Raw genomic sequence first — 24625 nt, 5'->3', positions numbered from 1 at the left:
TCACACTTAAATGCAAGGCCTGATTTTACACAAGTATATTGGGTCAAAGTGTTTTGCCTGTTCCGTCATAAAGGGCTTCACTGTGAGAGTTTCACTGGTGAAATGAAGAGTAATCAGAGAGCGCAAACATCTGCCAAGTGCCAAATACCATCTTTGCCAGTTGTGATCATGGTACTATGATCATTCGTACTTTAAATGCTTGGAAGAAATGTTCTGTCCCCGTTAATAACTATACAGTAGGTTTAAATGCATGAGCACCCTCATTTTTTTTGAAAAATTGTGCTAAAATGCGCAATCTTGATTCGATTGTGATGAAACTTGGTGGGGTAATTGAGGAGCTAACCCAACATAACGGAGTTAAATTCCATAAAGATCAGTGAGTTGCAAACCGAGATATGAATTTTGAAATTGCACAAGGAAAGTTTGAATTTAGAAAAAAAATCCTAAGTGATCCAGAAACAGTATATTGGACCAGATAACCTGCTTTTGACGTAATGCTGATAATACCAAATAAACAAACACTATTGAAAATATGAAATCCTTGGTGGACGTAGTAGGAGTAATCAAATAGAGAAATATGATTTCCTACTTTAATTTTGGCATTATGATGGACAAATAAAAGAAAAAAAAGTGCTTAAAAAACCTGGGGGCATCCCCTCTTTATGACTCTCCGGGTATTTGTCAGGGAAAAAAATGTGTAGTAATTTTCACTTCCCTAAAGTTTTTTGTCCAAAAAGCAACAAAATGCTCCAAATTTGAGCTCTTCTTCTTTTTCTTGCTGTAAACAGCACAATGCAGGCACGGCCCTGCTCTTCACCCTTGCATGACTGCGGTGTGTTTGTGGTCTCCAGTGGGCTATAAGAGCTCCTCTGCCTCCACATTCATAGTCTTGGCCAGGCTCCGTATTGGGCCCCAGGGGTTGAGGAGATGAGGCATAAAACTAGCATGTCCCTACCTAGGGGAGCTGGTGGCATGGCGGTGGAGCTATTGTCTGTCGGCGTGCTGTTTGACTTAAATGTGTTCATTTGCCTGATGCCCCTGACTCCCTATGGGGAGGGGCAGCTTAGGGAGTGGAGGGCACGCTAACGAACCTCTGACAGCTGGAGGCCCTAATTAAACATCCCTGCTGAAAATAAACAGGGCGAGAGCCAAGTGAGCAGCCAGACAGTGGCGCAGTGCAAACAGCGGCTGGGAGCGCTCGCTGCAGTGCCCTCCACTCTGATGCTGCTGAGACCGTGCCAGGAGAGCACAGTTTTTATAGGGTAGTGTGTGTTTCAAACACACACTTGGATATGCACACATGTACACAACACTGATGAATATGTAACACTGCTGCAACACATTGTGAACACCTGCGGTCACACTTGATACAAGTTGATCCCTGCAGCTGTGGGCACTGTATCCTTTTAACTTCTGGCGCTCGCAAAAGTCACACTTATATTTCCCGCTATGCCAAAATGAGACAAAGTCGACTCTATTGAGCGAAGGCATTGTGTCACACTCAGTGTCTAATCAGGGGTTCTCAACCTTTTCAGCCCACGACCCCCAAGATAAAGGTGCCAGGGGACCCCCACAGTACCTGAAGGTGGTTGAACACAGACATGAACAGTCATGTGGAGACAGGGCCATCTATAAGGGGGGATAAAGGGGAGAGCTTTTTGGGGCTCATCCATTAAGTCAGCAAAATGATGGTCCATTGTTCTATGAATCTGTGATAACCACATTTATTTATTTATCTGAATAATATCCACTGTTATCCAGGAAGTTTGTTATTTGCTCCATAATATATAGTCATCCTAAAGATGTAAATTATTGTTTTAATCAGAAATAAAATGGATTAAAAGTGACCAAAAAACGGTGGAAAAGATGGTGAACGGTTTCCTAGTGTCAATGCTGGCTTAAAAGTGGCAGAAAAAAAGTAGGGAAATGAGTTTAAACTGGCAAATAATGGGCATGACTAATCGTTAATGTGGTTAAATTAGCAAAAATGAGTGTTAAATATGGTCTAAAGAGGTTAAAAGTAACAATAATGGCTCAACATATGTAACATCAGGTACGAAAAATAGTGGAAAGGGTTTATAAGTGCTGAAAATGTCTTGAAAGTGGAAAAAATTGCAGAAAATGCATTGAAATTTGATGGAGAATGGGAGCAATGTAACAAAAATGCATTAAAAGAGGCAAAAATATGGATATGGCAAGAAAAAGTGACGAGAATAGGTTGAAATATGGCAAGTTTGGTGTTGTTGCAGAAATAGGGTAAAAATAAGCAAATATCGGCTCAAATTGTTAAAAAATAAAAAAAAAATATTCCTGGTTTCTTGAAGGCGTCTGGCAATCCCCTCCTAGTGTATCACGACCCCAAATGGGTTCCCACCCAAAAGTTGAGAACCACTGATGACACATTCAGCCAGTTTTTCTGCTGGCTAGCCAGAGCGTTAGCTGTGAAAGTGGTTGGGGTCCATTGGGGTGAATGCATTAATGGGTGTCCCAACCTGTGACAAGGTTATGAGGCTGATTGAATAATTACTGTGGAGGCCCGTGTCTATTATGTCCCTGTGTCTGGCCGAGATAGAATGGGACACAGGAAGAGATGGTGAGATAGTTTGAGACAAAGTGATGGAAGGAGAGATTAGATAAACACAGATAAGGTCAAATAAGAGATAAACTTACTGGTACAGGTTAGAGACAAGCAGCAGAGGCGACTATGTGTGTGGGCTCATTTGAGCGCGTGAAATTCCTAATAGTCAATTGTTTCCTGTCTAGCTCTCCTTTTGATCCCTCTGCCCTACTGTATGTGGCCTAATTTGGCATGGAAAGCATTTATCCAGGTGCAGCAGAAGAGGTGACATAGGTGAAGTTGTTAGACAGAGGTGCTCTGCCCTCTGCTCGACCCTGTCTTCTACTAACCAGCCTCTAAAAAGGACAGTCCATGTTTCCAGCTTGTAGTTTGAAGGTAAAAGGTTTCCCTTTTCTGGGACTTAATAAAGCCTTAGGTTTAAACAAAATGCAGTGGGTAAAAATATGCTGTTGCTATCCTATGGGGTAAAATAAAAGTTATTTTTTTATAAGTTGTTACAGTACAAACATCTACTTACCTTTGGTACAAAGTAAGAAGGTAGTTCTATGTATTTAGTCTGATCACCTGCTACAGATGATTAATCCATGACTATTGTTTTTCAGACTATGGTGATCTGGATTATTTTATGTTTAAACTTAATCTTTTATGTGATACATTTTAGAATTAGATTTCTGTCTTCTTTATCATCTAAGGTTGATGTGGGTCTAGAATCCAGACCAGTTGAGAACCATTTATGTAGAGGACATAAGCAATCACTCAGCGGTTTATCACAATGGTTGATGTGTTGATAAAATGCAGCCAAAATTAGTGTTTTTCAGACATTGCAGGATTTAAATTATAAAGTGCATCTCAAAGGACGACAGATTAAACATTTCCATTTTTGAGAGTTTACTAATATCACTGCTCATGTCTGTCTGAAACTTTGGTGTTTTGCACACACAGTTTGGTCAAATATTCTTATTCTACCAATGTTTTAGATTATATTGAGGCACTCCATTCTGTTTCAGACCCAGAACTATGTTATCTTTAGAAACCTTGGGTTTTCTATTCTTTTAGTTTATCTCCATTGTCAGTAAGGATAGTTATGTCCGAGCCGCTGACCTGATCATCCTCTTCAACAACTCTTCACCATTTGTAGAATCATTGACTTTTTCTACATTTGAACACATTCCAAGAAGTTTGCTTCATGCATTGTAATATTGGCTCTTTGAGTCCACATTCGCAAAAGAATGTCTGCCAAACGTTGCTCAGCTTCTCCTGACCTCTGTTAGCCAAGGTCAGCCTAGCCATGCTCAAACTCAAGACATAATCCATTTTGTTTTGGCCTGGCAAAGCTTTACTGACTATGATTGTGCTGACCTAACCAGGCCTGAGGAACAGGGAGTCATGAAGTAAGAGGTAGAATGAGAGAGAAGTGGAGAGGGCATATCAGGCCCAGGGGCACGGCACAGAGGTGCTGGGGGCACCCTGGACCTTTAAATGTCAGGAAAGAAACTGGTGCTGACCGGTGCCCTGTCTGTGGACTGGGAGGGTTGTTGGCATCATCTCTGGTAGGAGGATGGATTCAGGAGAGAAGGCAACGCACATTTGTCATAAGAAATACAGTATTTGAAACAGACCATTGCTTTAGCGAAATGTTAGATTTATGATAAAAATAAAAAAAAAACAGCATTTAGCTTTTGTGATTTTGATTGTGACATTAATCCAGCAAATATTTTGTGACATCTGTAACATTTTGGGGCAACTTGAGTTCCATCATAATCTCTGACTCTCTCTCTCAGTTTGATGGCTTATATTTTACATATATGAGCCTAAATTGTGTAATACAGGGGGGGTCAAACTCCTTATGTGTATTGGCCAAATACAAAGTAGTTTGATCTTAAGTGGTCGGCAGATTTTAGGCGGGAAAACAAGCAATTTCAACATTAATGTCCCCAAGTTTGTAAATTATACATGAAGCATGTAAGGCGCCAACAATATCCAAGCAATAAGTCACATATCAGTCCCTGCAGGATTTTCTCTTTTAAATTTCACTGATTTTGTGACCATCTTTTATTTAATTTGAAATGACTGCAGTCATGTGAAAAAAGTATGGGGAAGATTTGTGTGGCTGAGATTTCTACTGTACACTTGAATTATTTGGTAATTTGGACAATAATATATGTTTTTTCTGTCTTTTGAACTTTCTCCTGTGGGCCGAATTCAATCATCTAAAGCAGTGTTTCTCAAATGTGGGTTTGATGGCACCACAGGGGGTACCGACAGAGAGAGAGAGAGGAAACAACAAATGAAAGCATTAAAAATTTGAGGTTTTGTGTTTTTTTGTAGTTGAAAATGATAATCATACAAACTAGTGCAGGCATCTCACAAAACGACATAATAAAAGAAAAATATACTGAATAGTAAAAAGGACAGAATAACAACAAAACACACTGAGAGAAAAATACTTACTATTACCAGCAACACACAAAACAACAACAAAGACACTAAATGACAGAAAAATACACCCGATCACTGCAAAATACACAAAAATAACAGAAAAACATACAAAACGACATAAGAAACAACCAAACAACACCAAAAACACAAAATAAATAAACAGAATAATAAAAAGAACAGTCAAACGAAATCAAACGACACACAAAATGATGATAGTAATGATCTTGATTAGAACATGAACTGAAAATACAAAGGTCAGTCTTGGTTTAACATTAGGAAAATAATGACCAGAAATGATAAAAACTTCATTCAGGAGGCACTAAATGCTGTTTAATTTCACTTATATACAAAATGAGATCATTTAATTTGTGTTCTCACTTATCCATTCTATCATTATGCTCTGTAGTTGTTTTTTCATAGTATTCTGAACAAAAGGTTGGACAAAGGGGGTGCTTGGATTCAGAAATAAGAGAAAAGGGGGTACTTGAGCCAAAAAAGTTCGAGATCTAAATGGCTGGATTTGGCCCCCGTGCCTTGAGTTTGACACATGTGGTGTAATATGTTCATTAAACATTAATAAATGATTCTTTTGTTGTTGCTCTTCCTCTGTTTGGATCTCCAGGCCTGAGACAGTCACACTTGCAGCAAATCAAAGCCTCCGTTAACAGCAGCGTGTGATTGGGTGAAGGATGGCCACCATGCCATTCGTCAGCGAGGGAAAGTGTGTGAGCGTGGAGTGGGATTTTCTACAAGGACTACTGGCCAAGCCTCCCACCCTGCCCTGGTGAGACACACACCATCACTCACTCATACGCAGAAGGTGATACTGTATAAGCCTACATGCATGCCCGTGAATTAATCTGTGCAAGGTGAAAGCCGTCCATTAAACACCCCATGCACACAATGACAGCCAGAAGACAAATTCCCTATCAATGAAACAATCCAGGAGACACAAGTCTGTTTCCCCTCTGCACTATACATATAACCTGTGTTGTTACTCCCCCTGCCAATCCTGTCAGGGCAGTGAATCCCCTCCTCTTTGTGGGAGATTAAGTAAATTTGGCTGGAATTATTAATGGGCAGTCATTTACAGGCGGATATAAAAACTAAGCAGAATCAATGCGTGTGTATTGATTGTTCTCAGTGGCCGGGGGTCGAGACGGTATAATAATGAGACGCTATAGAAAGCTGGCAGCATGAGTTTACACATTCGCTGCAAGACACACTGATTTCACTTATTAGAGACTAAACCGGGGCCAAATCTAACAGCTGTGTCTGATCATTAAAATATAAACATTCATGCAGCTTGTTTCTTTGTGACGTCACCACGACTACAAACACACGCACGCACTACTAGGAGTGTTTTTGAGGAGGAAAAATCAACAACAGCAGGCTAGGGGTGAATGGAGGGATTCTTCTCTCTTTTAGGTCTCATTGGCTCTGTCTGTTATGAGCACACACACACACACACACACACACACACACACACACACACACACACACACACACACACACACACACACACACACGAGCACACACACACGAACCCTTGTACACTTTATTCCAGCTCAGCACCGACACAAATTGTGAAGTGGCTGTGACAACATAATTCCACCACTCAGGCCCCATTGAGGAAAGTCAATACCCAATCACAGAGACAGGCTACCTGAGCCCCGGCCCCCCTCTGTCACTCCGCCCCTCCTTCGCCTATTGATCCCTCAATCACGGCTTGAGCTCACTAGCCCGGGACCAGATGAGAGAGAGAAGGTGAACGCGAGGGGTTTGGAAAGAGGGAGTGAAGGCGACAGATAGGCACTGAGAGGCTGTGTGTATGTGTTCACGTATGGATTTTGGAGCGAACGGTATTATTCGAGCTCCTGCTCTGCTCAGATAAAAGAAGTGACTTTGTCTGTAATTACCAAGGCAATCTGCACGAGACAGGTCAGAAAGGAGATTGTTTCACTTGAATTGCAACAACCATTATTATTATATGAATTTATGAAATGAGTTTTCTCGATTGGTTCTGAGGTCATTTATACAGAGCATGAATCAATCAACAAGTGGTCAGTAAATGGACATTAAGTGAGACCCCTCACTGCTTTCTCTCATTATGTACACTGCTGATTCACACATTTATTTTTTTGCCCTTCTGATCTTTTCTCTCCCAGTTGCAATTAACTGCTTCTGCTCTGCTTTTTCATCTTTCCGCCCTCATCCTGCACCATCCCCGCAGCCTCCAGAACCTGCGTAAAGAGAAATCTCGTAATGCAGCGCGTTCTCGGCGTGGAAAAGAGAACTTTGAGTTCTTCGAGCTGGCCAAGATGCTGCCCCTGCCTGGGGCCATCACCAGCCAGCTGGATAAGGCTTCAGTTATCCGGCTGACTATCAGCTACCTGCATATGCGCACCTTCGCTAGCCAAGGGGATCCACCCTGGGCCCCCCTGCTGGAAGGAGACAACTGCAAAGGTGAGTGAAAGGAAGCCAATCAGAATTAGTCAGCGTTATTGAAGTACTGCTAAAACATGAGCAAAAGTTTTACTAAATCAGTTACACATGCATGTACATTTGCAGATACTGAAATTGTAATTACCAAAAATGCAAGGTTTAAAAAAAAAAAAAAAAAAAGGCCTTACATTTTCCACTTAAGACAATAATGTGCAGTAAACTGAAAAACTCTGTGGATCTGGTGTTAGATTTTAAAACCCATGGATTTTAGTCATTTTTAAAACACAAAAGCAGGCCAAACTCTGGCTTGACAGAGCTTCCAATCTGGTTAAACAATGACTTTAAGTGTTTAATAATAATAATTACAGAAAATAAATGAATAATTAAATGAAGCACAATTATTTTTTTCACAATGATGTGAATAAAGACCTGATGCTCTTGTAATTACAGTATTACAATACAAGTAAAAAAGTGTGTTTCATTGTACAGTAAACAATTAGATTTTTGATTAAATGACAATTTCATTAAATATTATCATCTTCAAAACACGGCGGTTGTAAAACTTTCTTTGCAGAAATTTTAGCATCATCATTTTATTAGTATTGACATTTATCACAAGAACTTTGTTTTGAAACTAAATGAGTTTGACACCTCAGATTTGTTGTGTGTTTATTTTTTTTTTAAAAATATGTAATTTGTAGGAAGACGAAGCTACAATTGGGCTGTTCTGTCTCTGGGGGTTGTTCCTCAGACTTTGTGCATTTTTTCTCTTTGATACAGGGACTTATACGTAATCCTCCATATTTGAGGCATGGATACTTCTTCTATCCCATGGAAGAAACTTGACGTATAGATAGATAGATACTGTAGATAGAAAGCTTTTTGTTGTCATTGTACAAAATCATACAACAAAATTTGGAGCAGCTTGGAATAAATTCTTGCAACATTATAGACGGGGGGAAACCAGGGCACAATAATTTTTCGAGCCAATGTTTGCAGAAAATGTAGTGTCGTACCAATCTATTTGTATATATCTTTACATAAGTATATCTGTAAAGTATTTATTTTCCTTGACATAATTTCTAGCGTTTTGCTTGAATTTTAAAGCTAGTGATTTTTATTTTTTATTCACGCCAATGTGATGTAATGGAAGCAACCTGTTAATATTTACATTTCAACTCATCTGACCTGTCAGTTTACACTCTCCCACAGACACCTTCACCACAAACATTCACTTTGGACTAGTGCATTTATTCAGCACCCCCCCCCCCCAATGCCCACGCCCACCCCCTGCTTTAAAATGTGAGATTTGCCTGTGAACATAAAGAACCTGTAGATATAAACACACAGTGGCATTACACGGGCTTTTGTGAGAGCACGTGATTTTCTTGTGTTGTGTACAAGATGAAAAAGAGTGGGCAGGTGGGTGGTCGTCAAACAAAGAGGGAGGAGGCTACTGGCGTGATTTGTAATTACACAAATTAACTGTATAACAAGCAGAGTGTAATTATACAGCCTGTCTAATTGCTTCATTACAGGGGGGAGAAATGATGCAGCTACAGTACAAGTGTGTGTATGTGTGTGTGCGTGTGTGTGCGTGTGTGTGTGCGCGCTATCACACCTGTCTAATTTGTGGAAATGTGATAAAAACGGTAAATAGTAATTGCATGTTTTTACATGTTAGCATGTGGTTCAACACACAGTGACACACAGTCATGATAGGTTATATAGGCTAGATGTTCACTGTCTGAGTTACTACCTAATAACAACACAACTAAAATGTTATGTCAATGTTTCCATTGGTTTATCATTAAGCTTGTACAATAAAAAAATAAAATAAATTAGAAAACTTAAAGTTAAAATCATGCCAAAACCTCACAAACGCCCAAGACATGTTTTACCCACACCCAACGATTCACAAACAAACTCAGTGTCGATTGCAGATACAAAACATCATTCACAAACAGAATGCATTTTGTTTTGCAAGTAAGAAACGTACCAATCAAACAAATACAGCATTTTTTACATGTAGGAAGAAATTCTAGTAACAGAAAAATATCCTTCAAGTAAAAAACAAAGGCATTTGTGTGTAAATCTGCAAGGTTGAAAATTGTGTAGAAAAAGTTATATTGATCATGTGACTGAAAACTATTCTCAAGCAATCTATTATATGACAGGTGCTGTGTAATTTATTGTTCTGTGCTGTGTTTATTAAGTATAAAATCATTACTTTCGGTAGTTAACATCTCAGTAGGCTGTAAATAGTTATACAGGAACATGGTCTGGAGAATTCTGTAGATTATGTTGTAGTTTATATTTCATGTAATGCACAAGGTGATGGACATTCAACTCACATTAAATGCTTTTTGATATTGCTTTCTGGAAAAACAACATAAGGGGCTTTCAGTGGCTGTTGTTTGTTGGGTTAAGATTTTAGAAAGCTATTTCTACCAATGTTTGCAAAGACATTTGTCTCCCAACTTCTACTGCAAATCTTCTGAAATTGAGTGTTTAAATTGTCCATTTACTTAAAAAAAAGTTTGCAGCAACTATAGCTTCAAAGTATTTTTAGTCTCTTTATTTTGCATGAATAGGTCATGTGACATTTTATTATTGTCTATCAATCTATCGTCCCATTTTCAATAATCAGTAATATCAGCTACAAGTATTATACCATCTAATTTTTTTCACAGTTGTACATACAGTACACACATGGTTAAACTGTGACTGTCCTCTCCAGGATGTACAGTAAATCTATTGTCTCTAAGGTTAAGTCTTTCTTCACTGTTGATAGCAAAAAAAAATGTGAGGTGTGCAGTTTCAACACGATCTCAAGGTGGATCGTGAAACTGTCCGGTTGATTAATCTGTTGTTTTGTGCATGCCAACATGATTTCTTCATTTGTTCATGCTGCCTGGAACTAAAACATGCTTCATATGGATAAAATTTCAGCTGGGAATCAAACCCCTGCTGCCCCTGTGAAAGACAGAGGCCTCGACCACTGCATTGGATGGAGTTATAGAAAAGGATGTGGTTACAGCTAAAAAGAAAGGGTTACTTTGGATTAGGGATGGGGGAAATTATAAGGGTTCAGGGTAAGGGTCAATTATAATTGTAATTGTGTAATATATGAATAATTACAAATATAGCATAATTATAATTGTAATTCAATTCAACTTTATTCATATAATGCAAATGACAACAAAGTAATCTCAATGCGCTTAACAAAATATAAAGACCACAGTAAGAAAGAAAGAAAGAAAGAACCCAACAAGATCAAAATGAACAAGCATTTAGCGACAGTGGGAAGAAAAAACTCCTCTTTTTTCCAGCAGGACCAGGTTTAGAGCCATCCGCTTCAACTGGTTGGGTTAGTGAACAGAAGGAAGAACAGAATAGGATAGAAGGATAGACCATCAGAGTGGCCCAGACTAGTTGAGCTGCTACCATTGATCAGGAACTGCATTCTCCAGCATCAAGACACCTGACACAGAGCAGAGAGAGAAGGGCGAGGAGAAAGCACAGACTGCAGAAAAACATGATGCACTATTAGCAGGTTTGCCCGCGTGGTTTAAGGCTTTGTTTTTAGTGGTTAGGTTAACGTCAAACGTCTTATGGTCTGAAATGCTACCAATACAGACGAGACTTCGTCTTGTACTGGACACACGTAATGATCTAAGCGATCATTACAGACGAGACCCTGTCCACTTTAAGTTAACGCTATTATACGGTATATGCTTTAGCAAATAAGTGGGTTTTGAGTTTAGCGGTCGCATGTAATGGTCTGAGGTGATGTCCATTACCTGTAATGGTCAGTGATTGTGTCGCGACCATGTCCGTTTCAGGTTATTGCTATTATACGCTATTATAATTGTAATTGAAAAAAACGGTTGCTGTTGTAATATAATTGAATTGTAAATGAGTTCAGAAAATTGACTTTGTTATTGTAGTTGGCGTGAACATTCTTCATTGAAACGTTTTGTTCTTGTCACAGAAAATAGGCCTGAACTATTTTATGTAAGGATATATTTACAATAAAGTTCATTAAAATAAGGGTTATTGGATAAAAGGGTATTGGCTATGAGTCATTGAGAACGTAATTGTAATTAATTAGAAAAAAAAATGCTGGTCACTGTAATCGTAAGCAAATTATAATTGAACATGGATAATTGAAGGCGTATTCTTACTGTAATTTAAAAATGTAATTGACCCCAACCCTGGTTCAGGGTTAAGAGAATAACTTCCAATTTTTTTTCTTGCAGCACGAAAAATGAGGAAATAGTGTTGGCACGCATGGAACAATAGATTCATTCATTTACGTGACAGTTTTATAATCCCCCATGAGACTGGGATGCTGGTTTACATTTTAATACTTGATGCTTCTGATACAAATGGGAACAATACCTGTACATTTAAAAAGCCCTGCAGAGACTGCTCCAAGGTCAAAATCACATCTTCAGTTGTTTGTTTTAACGTCAGATCCTACAAAAGAGGTCACAGGTTATTTTGGGGACTAGCACTAAAAAATGCAATGCTAATTTGGACATCGCTTTGAACAAGTTTACTTACAGAGCTTTGGCAAAGGTTTTCAGTGTGATGCATGGCTTTAATTTTGTTAGTGCAATGTGGTCAGGGATCCAAATGAAAGCGAGAAGCGGCTGGAGAGGACGAATGTAGAAGGAATAAAGAAAGAAACGGGGAAAGCGGAGGAAGAACAGGAGTGAGAGGTGACGAGGGAGGGGGAGAAGTTTGCATTTGTCCAGTTTTTGGATGGTTCGAGCAGCAAGGAAGGAAAGACAGAAGGAAGGAAAGACGGAAGGAAGGAAAGAAGGAAGGAAGGAAGGAAGGAAGGTGGAGAATGAGCATTGGCAGTGCAGGGGAGGGCCCAGAGTGGCTTTTGTCTGCTTCCCACGTTTGAAAGCCAGTCTTGAAAAATGAATAGACAGAGGAAAATCAATTGCATGACCTTCACATAGAGAGAGAGAGAGCGAGCGAGCGAGAGAGCAGGAGAGGGAGGAGAGGAGAGGAGGAGAGAGACACATTATGGAAGGAAGGAGCAAACGAGAAGGAGAAGCTAAAGGCAGAAAAAGTACAATGACCCATGATCTGTTTTCCCAATGCGTGTGTGTGGGTTTAAGATTTATTTGCCCAGCTCTTTCAACGACTGTTTGAAGACTCTTGCATCACAAATCCTCCGTCTTTACTTCATTTTTTCTCACAACTACTTTTTTCTGTTGTTTCTCGCCTCTTTAGATACCTCGTTTAAAGAATTCAGATTTACTCTCCTGAAACCTCTTCAGATTTCAATTTTTTGTGATAAGATTGTACCCTTGGCACTAATTTCCAGGATCTTTGAAAAGAAGCACTAACAATTGATCAAAAAAGCCATTTGATTATATCAAGATGGTAAAAACTGAAATAAAACGCACAACAGCAGCTTTTAAATTGGAAAGGGAAACTGTATGTTTATTAGGATTTACAGTAACTGTCTGTGAACTGTTGATGATTGATGATTGATAGTTTTAGAGCCCAACCTGCTTACTCAGGATTAAAAAACATCTTTCAATCCTATATGTAAACTTTTTAAGTTTGTCTTATCAGTGCCTTTGACATTTAAATGACTTATTAAACACGTCGCTGGCTGCGTAGCACGGCACTCGTTAGCAATGCTTCCTCCAATCTATAATTGCAATGTGTTGGAGATTTCCCTCGAGCATTTCACCAATAGTTTCCTCATTGAGCTAAACAAACTGTGTTACAGGAAACAATGTGTAAAATCAAGTTTTATTGGAAAAAATCATGTTTTGCCTTTAAGACATGAGAAATATGGGCTTTGTTTCAATGTTGACACTACAAAACATTAATCAAAGGTTTCATAAAATCCTTCATTTGTTTTTAAATGAAAAGTACGCAAAGAGAAAATTTGAAAGAATTGAGCATTGTTAAATATAAAAAATAAGCAAAAAATTATAATAATATTGGTATACATTTAAATGTCTGTTCTATTGCTAAATGCTTTCTTGACCCATTACAAAATCACTTTATGTTTAATTAATTGTAGTCTTTAAATAATTTAAGTAGTGATTTTCGATTGTTTTTTCTGTTTGTGATAGGGATGTAACGATTCACTCAACTCCCGATACGATTCGATTCACGATACTGGGTTCACGATACGATTCTCTCACGATTTTTTTTTACAAAATGGGACTGTAGACAAATTTTTTTTTTGGGGAAAAAAACTAGAAAATACTGCACTATTTTCCTTTTATTTTTCATTGTCAAAAGAATTCCTTGATAAACTATTCAAAACAATGCAATTTAACTAAAAATAAATCTTGAATGAAATAAATAAAGGAATAATACAAATGAAAATGAAGCCTATTAATTTAAATTCTGGTTCTATAATAAACAATGCAAAACTACATAATAGTTATTTTTCTTTTTAAAAGTGCAACTGAAAATGTATTTTGTGCCTTAACAATTGGACTTTAAAAAAAAAAAAAACGTGATTGTACTGATTTACGTCATATTTGTTTGGACCAGCAGAGGGCGCTGGTAACACAGTGGTCGGTTGGCATGCAGATATCTTGCAGTGAAGAAGAGAAGCTATGCGCTAGCAGACAGAGCTAATAGAAAAACGTGACTTTTACAGATATTCAAGTAATATTACAGATATTCTGTCGGTGCTAAAGGGGTAATGAATCATTTAACATATTTAAGAGTAGAAGGCGGCCAGAAAGAAAGTATTAGCAGACTCCGCCCGCCGCCTACACTTGTGGATTAAACAAAGTACTGCGATTCAATTTTCAGAAAATCGATATCAACCGTGATACCTATGAATCGATTTTTAACTGCCTTGCGATTAATCGTTACATCCCTAGTTTGTGATAAGCAAATGTTCATTAAAAAATATCTGGTTTTACTCGCACAGGAAGCTACAGACCTCCATCTCTTTTGTTATTTGAGTCCTAGAGCTGTTTAATTTAGTTTTTCTTTTACTTTGTTCTTTTATTATTTTAACTTTTTCTCTTAAGGGAGAAGGGGTTCCTGTGTAACCCTTACCCGACTAGATGCCTCCACCTAACCCAAAAATTTCCAACATAGCTACAAAGGTGTTATAATAATGACAGCCTTCATGACACCTTATTTATCCTAATGACAGATAATGATAGTATAATGTCAGCCCTATGTGTAAAACTTCAAAAAGTGACAATACAATGTTTTAAATATAATTTTAATCAGTTATTTTTATAATCAATTACAGTACTAGACAATTCAGGCGACCCCAATTTGAATTCTGAGTGACCCCAAGGTTGAAAAACACAGCCCTAATTCCTGTCAGGGAGAAGTGCTGACACATACATTAGCATGCTGCTGTATTTCCAAATAATATTAGTTAAAATAAAGTTTTGTTTTAAATGAGCTGTTTATAAAGGATGATCCTAATTTAAAATGTGCTTTTCATTGTCAGCGCGTGGTGTTCAAATGAGGCCTAAGTGATGCTCTGTGTGTAACAGCTGCACCACAGCAGCTGGAGAAACCCTGGGTATACAGTGCAATGACAACTGGCTGCCGCCTGCACGGCCAGCTGAAGTGTTTTACTGTCACACTTAGTGAGGTCAAACACACCTCTCTCCTCCCCAGCACTGGTGACATTGACTTTCTCTCTCTCTCTCTCTCTCTTTCTCTTTCATAGTCTTTCATTGTTTTTGTCTCACTCGCTTCCCTTCTGTCTCCCCCACCTCTGTGTGATCTGCCTGCGTCTGCCTCCCCCCTAATTCACAGCGTTTAAAGCAGCCAGGGCTTTTAAGGGAAGTTAATTGCACTCAAATTATGTTCGACCGCAAAAGAAGTGAGAGAGGCGATGGAAAGCAGACAGAGAGATAGAGCAGGAGATAGAGGAAAGGATGGAGTGATGGATGTTGGAGTGAGAAGATAATTGTGCAAGAGGAGGACGGTGCAATTAGGGTCAGTCTTTCTCTCACTGTCCGTCAAACAGCTGGATCCTCACATCTGGATTGCGGTAAACAATGAGGCATGTGCTTCTGTTCTGAATGAGTGAAAGTGAGCTGAACTAAAGACGATGACAGAGAAAACGGAGAAATTCAGTGCATCAGTTATTACTTTGGTTCCCATGGTAACGTCCTAACCTGGTTAAAAAGGTTGAAAGTAATGGACTTGATTTTATATAGCGCTTTATCACCACACTGAAGCAGTCTCAAAGCGCTTTACATATCAGCTCATTCACCCAATCACTCTCACATTCACACACCAGTGGGACAGGACTGCCATGCAAGGTGCTAGTCGACCACTGGGAAGCAACTTAGGGTTCAGTGTCTTGCCCAAGGACACTTCGACACATATTCAGGTACTGGGATCGAACCCCCAACCTCTCGATCAGAAGACAACCCACTACCACCTGAGCCACGGTCGCCGGAAAGTGTGGGGGTAGGAAGAACGTTATGTGTGCGTGTGTGTGCGTGCATGCGAAGTTTAGGGGTGTGTGTTCATGTGTGCACGCAGCTATTACTCCTGTACTTAACTGGGACTAAATTATGTATGAGACGGAGGCATAATGAAAATCATTCAAATTTCTCATTCACTCATTCAAACCTTTTCTTCTGCTGAAGCGCTGGGGAGACCCCGAGAATTGACCTGTGAGTCAGACTGTAATTAACGTGTCCGATCGCGCCTGTCCCATTTTGTCTTTTATTCCCACAATGAAATTAAACCTTACAGCAGAGTCCTGGGAAGCTAATGAAATGGGAGTGTGACAGAAAGGAGCATTCAGAGATCACACCTGCAAGTCTACGGCTGCGTTACAGCAGCGGTTCTCAACGGTTTTAGCCCGCGACCCCAAAAATAAATGTGCCAGAGACCAGGGACCCCTGGGTTAAACACAGACATAAACATTAAAGAACAGTCACGTGCAGACAGGGCCATCTATAAGAGGGAATAAAGCTTTTTGGATCCCATCCATAAAGTCTGCAAAATGATGATCCATTGTTCAATGGACCTGTGATAACCACATGTATTTGTTTATCTGAATAATATTTACTGTCATCCAGGAAGTTTATTAATTGTTCCATAGTATATACCATAGTCATCTTAAAGGTGTAATTCCTTGTTTTATTCAGAAAGAAAATGGGTTAAAAGTGACTAAAAATGGTAGAAAAGGTGGTGAAATGGAAATTTAAAAACCACAGAAATTGGTTTAAAGTTGCAAATTAGAGTGACCAAAAACGGACAGAAAAAGTAGAAAAATGGGTTCAAAGTGTCAATATTAGCTTAAAAGAGGCAGAAAAAAGTAGGAACAATTTAAACGAGTATATAATGGGCATGACAAATTATGAATGTGGTTAAGTTGGCAAAAATGAGTATGAAATATGGTGAAAAGAGGATGACAATAATGGGTCTACATATGTTACACTAGGTGTGAAAAGTGGTGGAAAGGGTTTATAAGTGCTGAAAATGTCTTGAAAGTGGAAAAAATGTGCAGAAATGGCATTGAAATTTGATGGAGACGTGGCAGAAATGGGAGTAATGTAGCAAAAATGCTTTAAAAGCAGCTAAAATATAGCAAGAAAAAGTGAAGAAAACATGGTAAAACATGGCAAGTTGTGTAGTTGCAGAAAAAGGGTAAAAATAATAATTGTTAAAAAAGGCATCTGGCGACCCCCTCCCAGTGTCTCGCGACACCAAATGGGGTCCCGGCTCCAAGGTTAAGAACCCCTGCGTTACAGAGATGTTTAAGATACAGACATTTGCACACAGATTATTTACATGCATAGGTTCAAAACACAGACAAGTCAACCTACATTACAAACCATTTGCAGGAAACCTGTTGGTGTTTACGATCACTGATCTTTAGCACTAACTGGTTGTAAATCAGTAAAAACAAGCAGTTGTGACTGTTATAAATGATGTATCTTAACCAATAAGTCGAGGAGCCTTCCTCTTTTTTACTTCTGCAGTGTTGCACAGCCTAATTTACCTTCAATATTCATTCCTTTGAGTGGATTAGGGCTGTGACGTGCACTAAATTAAGAAACCCAGCTGTCATTCCCTTTCGGTGAGTCTTGAAGTGTTGCCTCGTGTTTTTAGTTTATTAGTGCCAAACTCAGGAGCTTCCTGTCACTTTTACAGCTGATTGTAATTCAGCTTTTGAAGATGGAGTTCCTTGTACAGGTACTGCAGGAAATGCAGAGCTACTACCGTGGATACTGAAGATACAGACTGAATTGTACATATACTGCAAGTCCTATTTATTGTTTAATGTGTTTTAAATCCCTTTTGATCTGGACCTAGTTAACAATAAATGAGAAAATTTCCCTTTCATGCCTTGTTTTGTCCTGTCAAAATAAGGCAATATGAATGCATGTGTGATTGATGTGTAATTTATTTCAATTTTACATAATTTCTTCATACCATCTAATCGAACTCATAAAAGAAAGATTTGCAGAAGACCAGCCATTCCCAAACGCTAAAGAACAAAGCTACAGCAGACCTGGCAACCCTGAAAAATAAAGATGAAGATTAACACTTGAAACACTGCTAACTGCCTATATGGATAAAAAGAGAAGATTGAGGTTTATGTAAATTGTAAAAGCCTGCAGTTGTTTGAGCTTTGAAAATAAAACACACACTTGGTTCTGGCAGTGTTTCTTGCCTTTGCATTTATTGATATATTGACGTTCCTCCATCTTTAGCATCTTAACGCCTTTGTGGGAGGATTTCATGAACATTCAAAAACAACACAAGAATTTAAATAAAATCATATAGAATGTTAGTGTAGATCCCAGGTTCCCAAAGTGGGGTACGGGTACTCCCAGTGGTAAACCAATCATCATAGGGGGGTACGTGAATGAAAATGAAAAACAGCGTGACAGCATTGGAAACTAGAATACATACTTAGAGCAGTAGTCAGGAGCCTCCATGCATTGCCACAAATTACACATTGGCCGTTGTGTGACTATCCTCTAGTGGTGAGCAAATTCATTTCATGGCCAGTTGTCCTGCCTTCACATAGACTTACGTGAATCTCATTGATTGATTTCCACCTATGACTGACTGTCGCTCATTTTATCTTATGCGGCTAACCGATAAACGTCTTTCCACATCAACTGCTAACACTAGTCAACCCAAAGTTTAAGCATTACCTGCCAGTGACAGCAAAAGGCAATATTCAAGGTGTACGGCAGACAGTTTCAGGGTGATGAATATGTTGTATTACTGCTATATGTTCAATCAACAAATTTGGTAGATTTCTGTTTACAAAAAAAGAGATTGGTTTATCACTGAAAATGCCAGTAGGCTAATTCATTAGCTAAATCAAGTGATAATTCTGAATGAGGGGTTTTATTGTGTGCTTAGATCTCTGAAGCTAAGCAGGTCTGGGCCTGGTTAGTAGTTGGTTGGGAGACCACTGAGAATTCCAGGTTCCACAGTGGGGAGACAATCGCTCCAGTGGAAACTGTCATTGTGTCCTTGGGCAAGACACTTCACCCACATTGCCTCGTATGAATGTAGTGTGTGGTGGGAGGGGCCGATGGCGCACTATGGCAGCCTTGCTTCCGTCAGTCTGCCCCAGGGCATCTGTGGCTACATAGTAGCTTACCACCACCAAGTGTAGAGTGAAAGGATAATGCCTTCATTGTGTAAAGCGCTTTGTGTCTATGATAAAGCGCTATATAAAGTCCAATGCAGCATTATTATTATTATTATATTATTCCTCAACAGAATTGGTCAAATTCAGGGACAAATTTCCCTTTAGGGCTACATTGTATATGATATTACATTATTATGTTTTGTAAGTGTACAGGAGTGTAGGGGGTATATAGCTTCAGATAACATTTCTGAAGGGGTACGGGACTATGAGAAGGTTTGGGAACCATTGTAGATGGTGTAATTGTTGGAAGATGTATGAGAGGTCACAATATTTAGCAAGTCACTCAGCGTAATGCGCATAAAGGCTTAGTTTCACAGCAACACTATACGGAAAGCTCCTTATTCAGGGAGTAACACTGCTGTGAACTCTCTCATTTCACACACACACTGTTTTTGCTTCCTGTTGGCCCTTTTCTTCCATGGCAGTTCTTAATAAATAACCCTCCTCTCTCTCTCTCTCTCTCTCTCCCCGTCTACCCCGCTCCCCCCGTGTCTGTGTGTGTGTGCGTGCGCCCGACTCGTCTCACCGATGCCAGGCTCACACTCCAGTTCTGTACCAGTTGACACTCTTCAGCAGTACTAATCACACACCACCCTCACTCCTTTAGGGGTGCACGTCATGAAACGCAGGACACACACATACACACACACCACAACATATGTACCGCCCGTGTTGTGGACAAAATTACCATTTAGTGTGTTTGTGTCTTCTTTTTATTCCTTCTCCAACCGTAAAGATAGAGGTCTGTTCCTCCAGTCTCCGTGGAGCAGCGGATGCTTTGCTGCCCCTCATGGCTGACGGGGTGGACACCCCCTCCCCCTCCAGGCAGAGAGCCACTAGGCTGAGGGGTCCCAGCACCAGACCCCCTTTCATAGCCCTGAATGGACTTACCTTATTTATATTCACACTCTGTCTCACTGGGGGACCCCAATCTCACAATGCCACTGTGGCTTTGTCCAGCAACTCTGTGTTTGTGTGTGTGTGTGTGTGTGTGTGTGTTACGTTCAATGCAGTATGTATACGAAAAAAATCTGAGTGTGTGTGCATGCGTGCGTGTTGTATAGGTGTGTGTGTGTGTGATTTCCATCCTTCCCTCTGTGTTCAGTTGTAACCCAGAGCAGCGTTTTCATTTTCCTGTCATAACGTGTATTGATTTCCCTTAGCCTTGCAGCAACACACACACACACACACTCAGGGATGTAGTGATCCCTAAAATCCTGCACAAAGACTCAAACACATGCTATAATTATTATGGTACGTACACATTTACTCTATACACACATACACACTTACAGAAAGTTCTCTGATCAAGAACACTGTGTTCAAAAGCAGCAGCTTGGAGTGTGATTAGTTCTCACGTATCATTTCCACTTTTGCAGTCACACTTATACACACACACACACACCTTCACATACTCCGTGTGAGATAAAACAGTAAATATACCTGATTACTAAATGAATCTTTCACTACGGCCACATGTGCTTGTTTGCTCTGAAGAAAGTGATCACTGCCTTTTTTTTTTTTAGTGTTTTCTCATTTTCCCCAATCCTCTCGTACCTATTCTGCCTCCCCTCCACCCTCCCCTCCCCTTCACCTAACCACCTCCAACTCTATTTGTATTGTAATTGCCTTGGTAAACAGCACCACTTTGGCACCGAAGCCGCTCTGATAGCTTGTGTTTGGGATGCATTAAGAGTAGTGATGCAGACACTGTGCGTGTGCGCGCGTGCGCGTGTGTATGTTTCTGATTGAGCCGTGTGCATCACATTGCATCTCTTTATATGCTCACAGCTCAAAGCTTTGTTTGTCTTCCAGATGCTTGATGATAACCACCACTATGTCTACGCTGTATAATTCCAAAGCATAACCCATAAATACAAGGCTTTGTCTCACGGTACCTTGTTACAGGTACCAGCGTTGTCTGTTAGTAAGAATACGTCTAAACTACTTAATAGATTTTGACAAAATTCTAGCCAGAGATAGACCTTAGGCCATGGAAGATTCCATTACATTTTGGAGGGGATCTGGATCAGTATCGAAAATGAATAAATCCCCATCTATCATCATTGGCGAAGTTTCAAAAGCATGACCGATCTTTATGAAATTTGACTCTGTTATGTCAGGTTGGTTTTCCAGGCACTCCACTTATCCGGATCGGATCTGGATTGTGCATTCATCACAATTTTTCACAAGATTTGGACATTTGGTTTTTAATGATAGAAATTTCTTCCAAGCCTTTAAAGCAGACATAGGCAACTGGCGGCCCTAATTTTGTGCGGCTCCCAAAACAAACTTGTAATTCATGAAGTTGGACGTTTTATGAAGCAAATCATAACACACAAAACTCCAGAAACACAGAAAACGACAGCAAAATGCAGAAAATGTCAACAAATGTGCACAAATTGATAACAAAAGACACACTAAACGTTCAAAATGACTACAAAAGCAACAGCATATACAAAAGGACTTCAAAGACACACAATATGCCAACAAAATTGCACAAAATGACAGAAAAATACACAAAATGACGACACAAAAAAAATTCCAAAAACACAATGACTCGAAAAACAAACAAAAGGGCAACGTAAATGTGCTATATTTACAAGAAAATAGACAAAATGAGACAAAACCCTTTGTTGTTCCTGTGTTAATGCACAGTTTGGTTTTTATTCTAAATGCTGTTGATAATGTGGCCCTCGGATCAGACAATCATGTTTGTGTGGCCCCCACTTTGATAAAAGTTGTCCGTCTCTGCTTTGTGTGACTGGTCACGATCAGGTTCACTGATCCAGATAGCTGTCAATATCTGACAGTTATCTGTTGATCCTCTTTTGTTTCCTAATAATAAAAAGACACTTAAATAGAACTGAAGTAATAGTTTTTTTCCTATAAAATGTAGTATTTCTGGGCAGGGTTTAATGTGTGTTATCTTTGTCCTTCCTGCAGTCAGACGATCATCTCACTCCCTGACCACTGACATCTTTGAGCAGCACCTTGGTGCTCACCTCCTGCAGGTAATGACTTCAGCACAAACATCCATATGCGCAGATATCAAGTATCTACATGTGTTCACATGATGTATCAGCTGTCTGACTGCTTCTTCATTGTGTTTGAAGGGTTTGTTTAGCTCGAGAGGGGATAGATTTCTCCCAACTACCACAGTTTGTCTGTTTATCTATGAAAGTTTAGGATTTATGTGTTTTCTGTCGATAGCTATGCTTCTAGACTTTATGTAGAGCACGTTTGGTTTTTTTTCAGATGAATCACAAGGTCGTGTTTAGTAGGTATTTCTTATGACAAACAAGCACATTGTGCCATAACTGTCGTTTTTGTCCAATACTGCTGCATGCGATTTATTTGAACAGGTTCCTTTGTTAAATTATTTCTATTGGCAATCCCCCTAAACCCCTCACACACATACATCTCCTCATGCTCATGCATTCGGACGATCTTGTTGGCTTACAGAAGCCTGATGCCTGCGGCGCATTTTGGGGCATGAGGGCTGCAGGGGTGACGAAATGAAGAATGCAAAGAGGAAAAAAAAGAGTGGGAAGGAGTTCAAAAAAAGAGGCTGTAGCAGATGTTGTTGTGAGCAGGTAGGAGAGGGATCAGAATCTAACAGTGGTAAAATTAAAAAAAATGGAGAATTGACTGAGGAAGCGACGCTGAATGAAATCAAATTAACCCTCCAGAAAAACTGTAGGATTCGTCCCCTCTTGCCTTTCTGCCACCTTAATAGCCTGATAATTGCACTTTAGTTCTGCAACAATAAGGTGGCTGCTTTCTCATCGTTCTAACACACGACGCCCCACACCCCGACCACATATTTGCATACTGACTTTGTCAGTTGCATAAATTACCATTGCACTGGGCGCTCAAAATAGCAATCATTTTTCCAGAGCAAAGTGACCGCCGTCTACGTGCATGTGTGTGTGAGGCGTATAGAGTACGTCCCCTCACTCCTGGATGCTTGTTATGACGATTAATATTATTCTCTGAGGCAGTTCCCTCTAATGGGCTGGCTGTATACCTTTCACTTCTCATTACAGTCACAGTGAACTGTAATCCCCTCTGCCTCTGTCTGTCCGTCCCAGTGTGCGGTTGTATCAGATTTCGGATGAGTTTATGACTTTGACTTTATTACATGTGAATGAAACAGCGCTGGTATTTAAGCTCAGCTCCACCTCTGGCTTTGCTCAATTTGTCACTGTGTGTTTGTGCACATGTGTTAGTCTCTGTGCTTTGTAATGCAGCTCTTTGCTCACAGCTGTTGTGCAGCTTGCATCTGTGGGAGTTGTTTCATGTCTCCTCACATTTATATACATGCATTTGTGTGGCTGTGTGTGAGTCGGTAGTGAGGAAAAAAAAAACAAGGCCGAAGGGTGACGAGTTGTTTGTTCTCTAGCTCATTGTAATTTGTTCAATACACTCTAATTGCTCTAATTTGTCTGTCTTGTTTCTGTTTGCATTTATTTTTTCTCTTTGTGTGTGTGTGTGTGTGTGTTTGTGTGCCTCTGGGGTTGTGACGGGTTGTGTTTTTGTGTGCACAGTCTCTCGATGGCTTTGTGTTTGTGGTCAGTCACGAGGGACGCTTCCTCTACATCTCAGAGACAGTTTCCATCTACTTGGGACTCTCGCAGGTAAGCTGACCCCAGTGCTCTCACGCTCGCACACTCAAACACAAACAAGAATAATCCTTTGCACACATGAGCATGTCTTCTGCTTAGGCTTTCATACCCTTCCTCATAGGAGAGAAACCGTATGTGCTTGTGTATGCATTGCATCTGTGTGAGTGTGAATATCTTTGAGTGCATTCTTTGCGCTCATCTCCAAAGTGCAACTCTGACAGGGACAAAGCCTCCCCCTCTCTCTCGCTCTCTCTCTCTCTATCTCTCTCTCTCTCTCTCTCTCTCTCTCTCTCTCCAGGTGCTCACCTCTGTTGATTGCCTGTGGCCTCTTGTACTGTGAATGTTAAGTCCTGCCATTTTGCCCAGATGCATAAATAATAACAGTAATTACTGGCCCAGCAATCAAAGTGTTGCCCCAGCGCGCCGGGCCTGTCTAGGGGAACAAATCGATAGGCATCTTAAAAGCCACATTGATTGTAGGGAGGGGGAAAAACACCAAGGGGGATGGGAAGATAGATAGAGACAGCCAGCGAGAGAAAGAGAGGGGCCGAAAAAGGAGGAGAGGTGTGATAAGAAAGAGATGCTTCAAAGTAAGAAGAATGGGTACAGCAGCACGAGGGTGAGAGCAGGTGAGAAAGAGAGGAGTCAGTGCAACAATAAAGGCATTGGATTTTTCTCATGTGAAACTTCCCGGTGAGCGAGAGCAAACCCTGGAAACATCAAACTATAAGTTTCATTAGCATTTGTAGATAAAGACTTCATCGTTTGAATAAGACGCGGTTCTGCTTACGTTCAGTTCCGTATTCCTGCGTTTTGTAAATTGTTCACACTCATGTTTATTCTTTCGAATAATATATGATACAAAAA

General features: G+C 39.9%; 1 protein-coding gene across 1 annotated transcript in view; it reads left to right on the top strand.

The window, feature by feature from the left end:
• Positions 1 to 24625, top strand: part of npas1 (neuronal PAS domain protein 1) — a 52790-nt gene that overhangs the window by 6094 nt on the left and 22071 nt on the right. The window contains exons 2-5 of the mRNA XM_028464729.1: positions 5640 to 5801; positions 7251 to 7483; positions 22077 to 22144; positions 23681 to 23770. Coding sequence (XP_028320530.1) covers positions 5707 to 5801; positions 7251 to 7483; positions 22077 to 22144; positions 23681 to 23770 — 486 coding nt within the window. The 5' untranslated portion in view covers positions 5640 to 5706. The remainder of the gene's footprint in view (positions 1 to 5639; positions 5802 to 7250; positions 7484 to 22076; positions 22145 to 23680; positions 23771 to 24625) is intronic.

Source organism: Gouania willdenowi, chromosome 13, assembly GCF_900634775.1.
Source record: "Gouania willdenowi chromosome 13, fGouWil2.1, whole genome shotgun sequence".
In the NCBI taxonomy this organism is placed as follows: domain Eukaryota; kingdom Metazoa; phylum Chordata; class Actinopteri; order Blenniiformes; family Gobiesocidae; genus Gouania; species Gouania willdenowi.
This window is presented reverse-complemented; position numbering and strand designations above follow the sequence as displayed.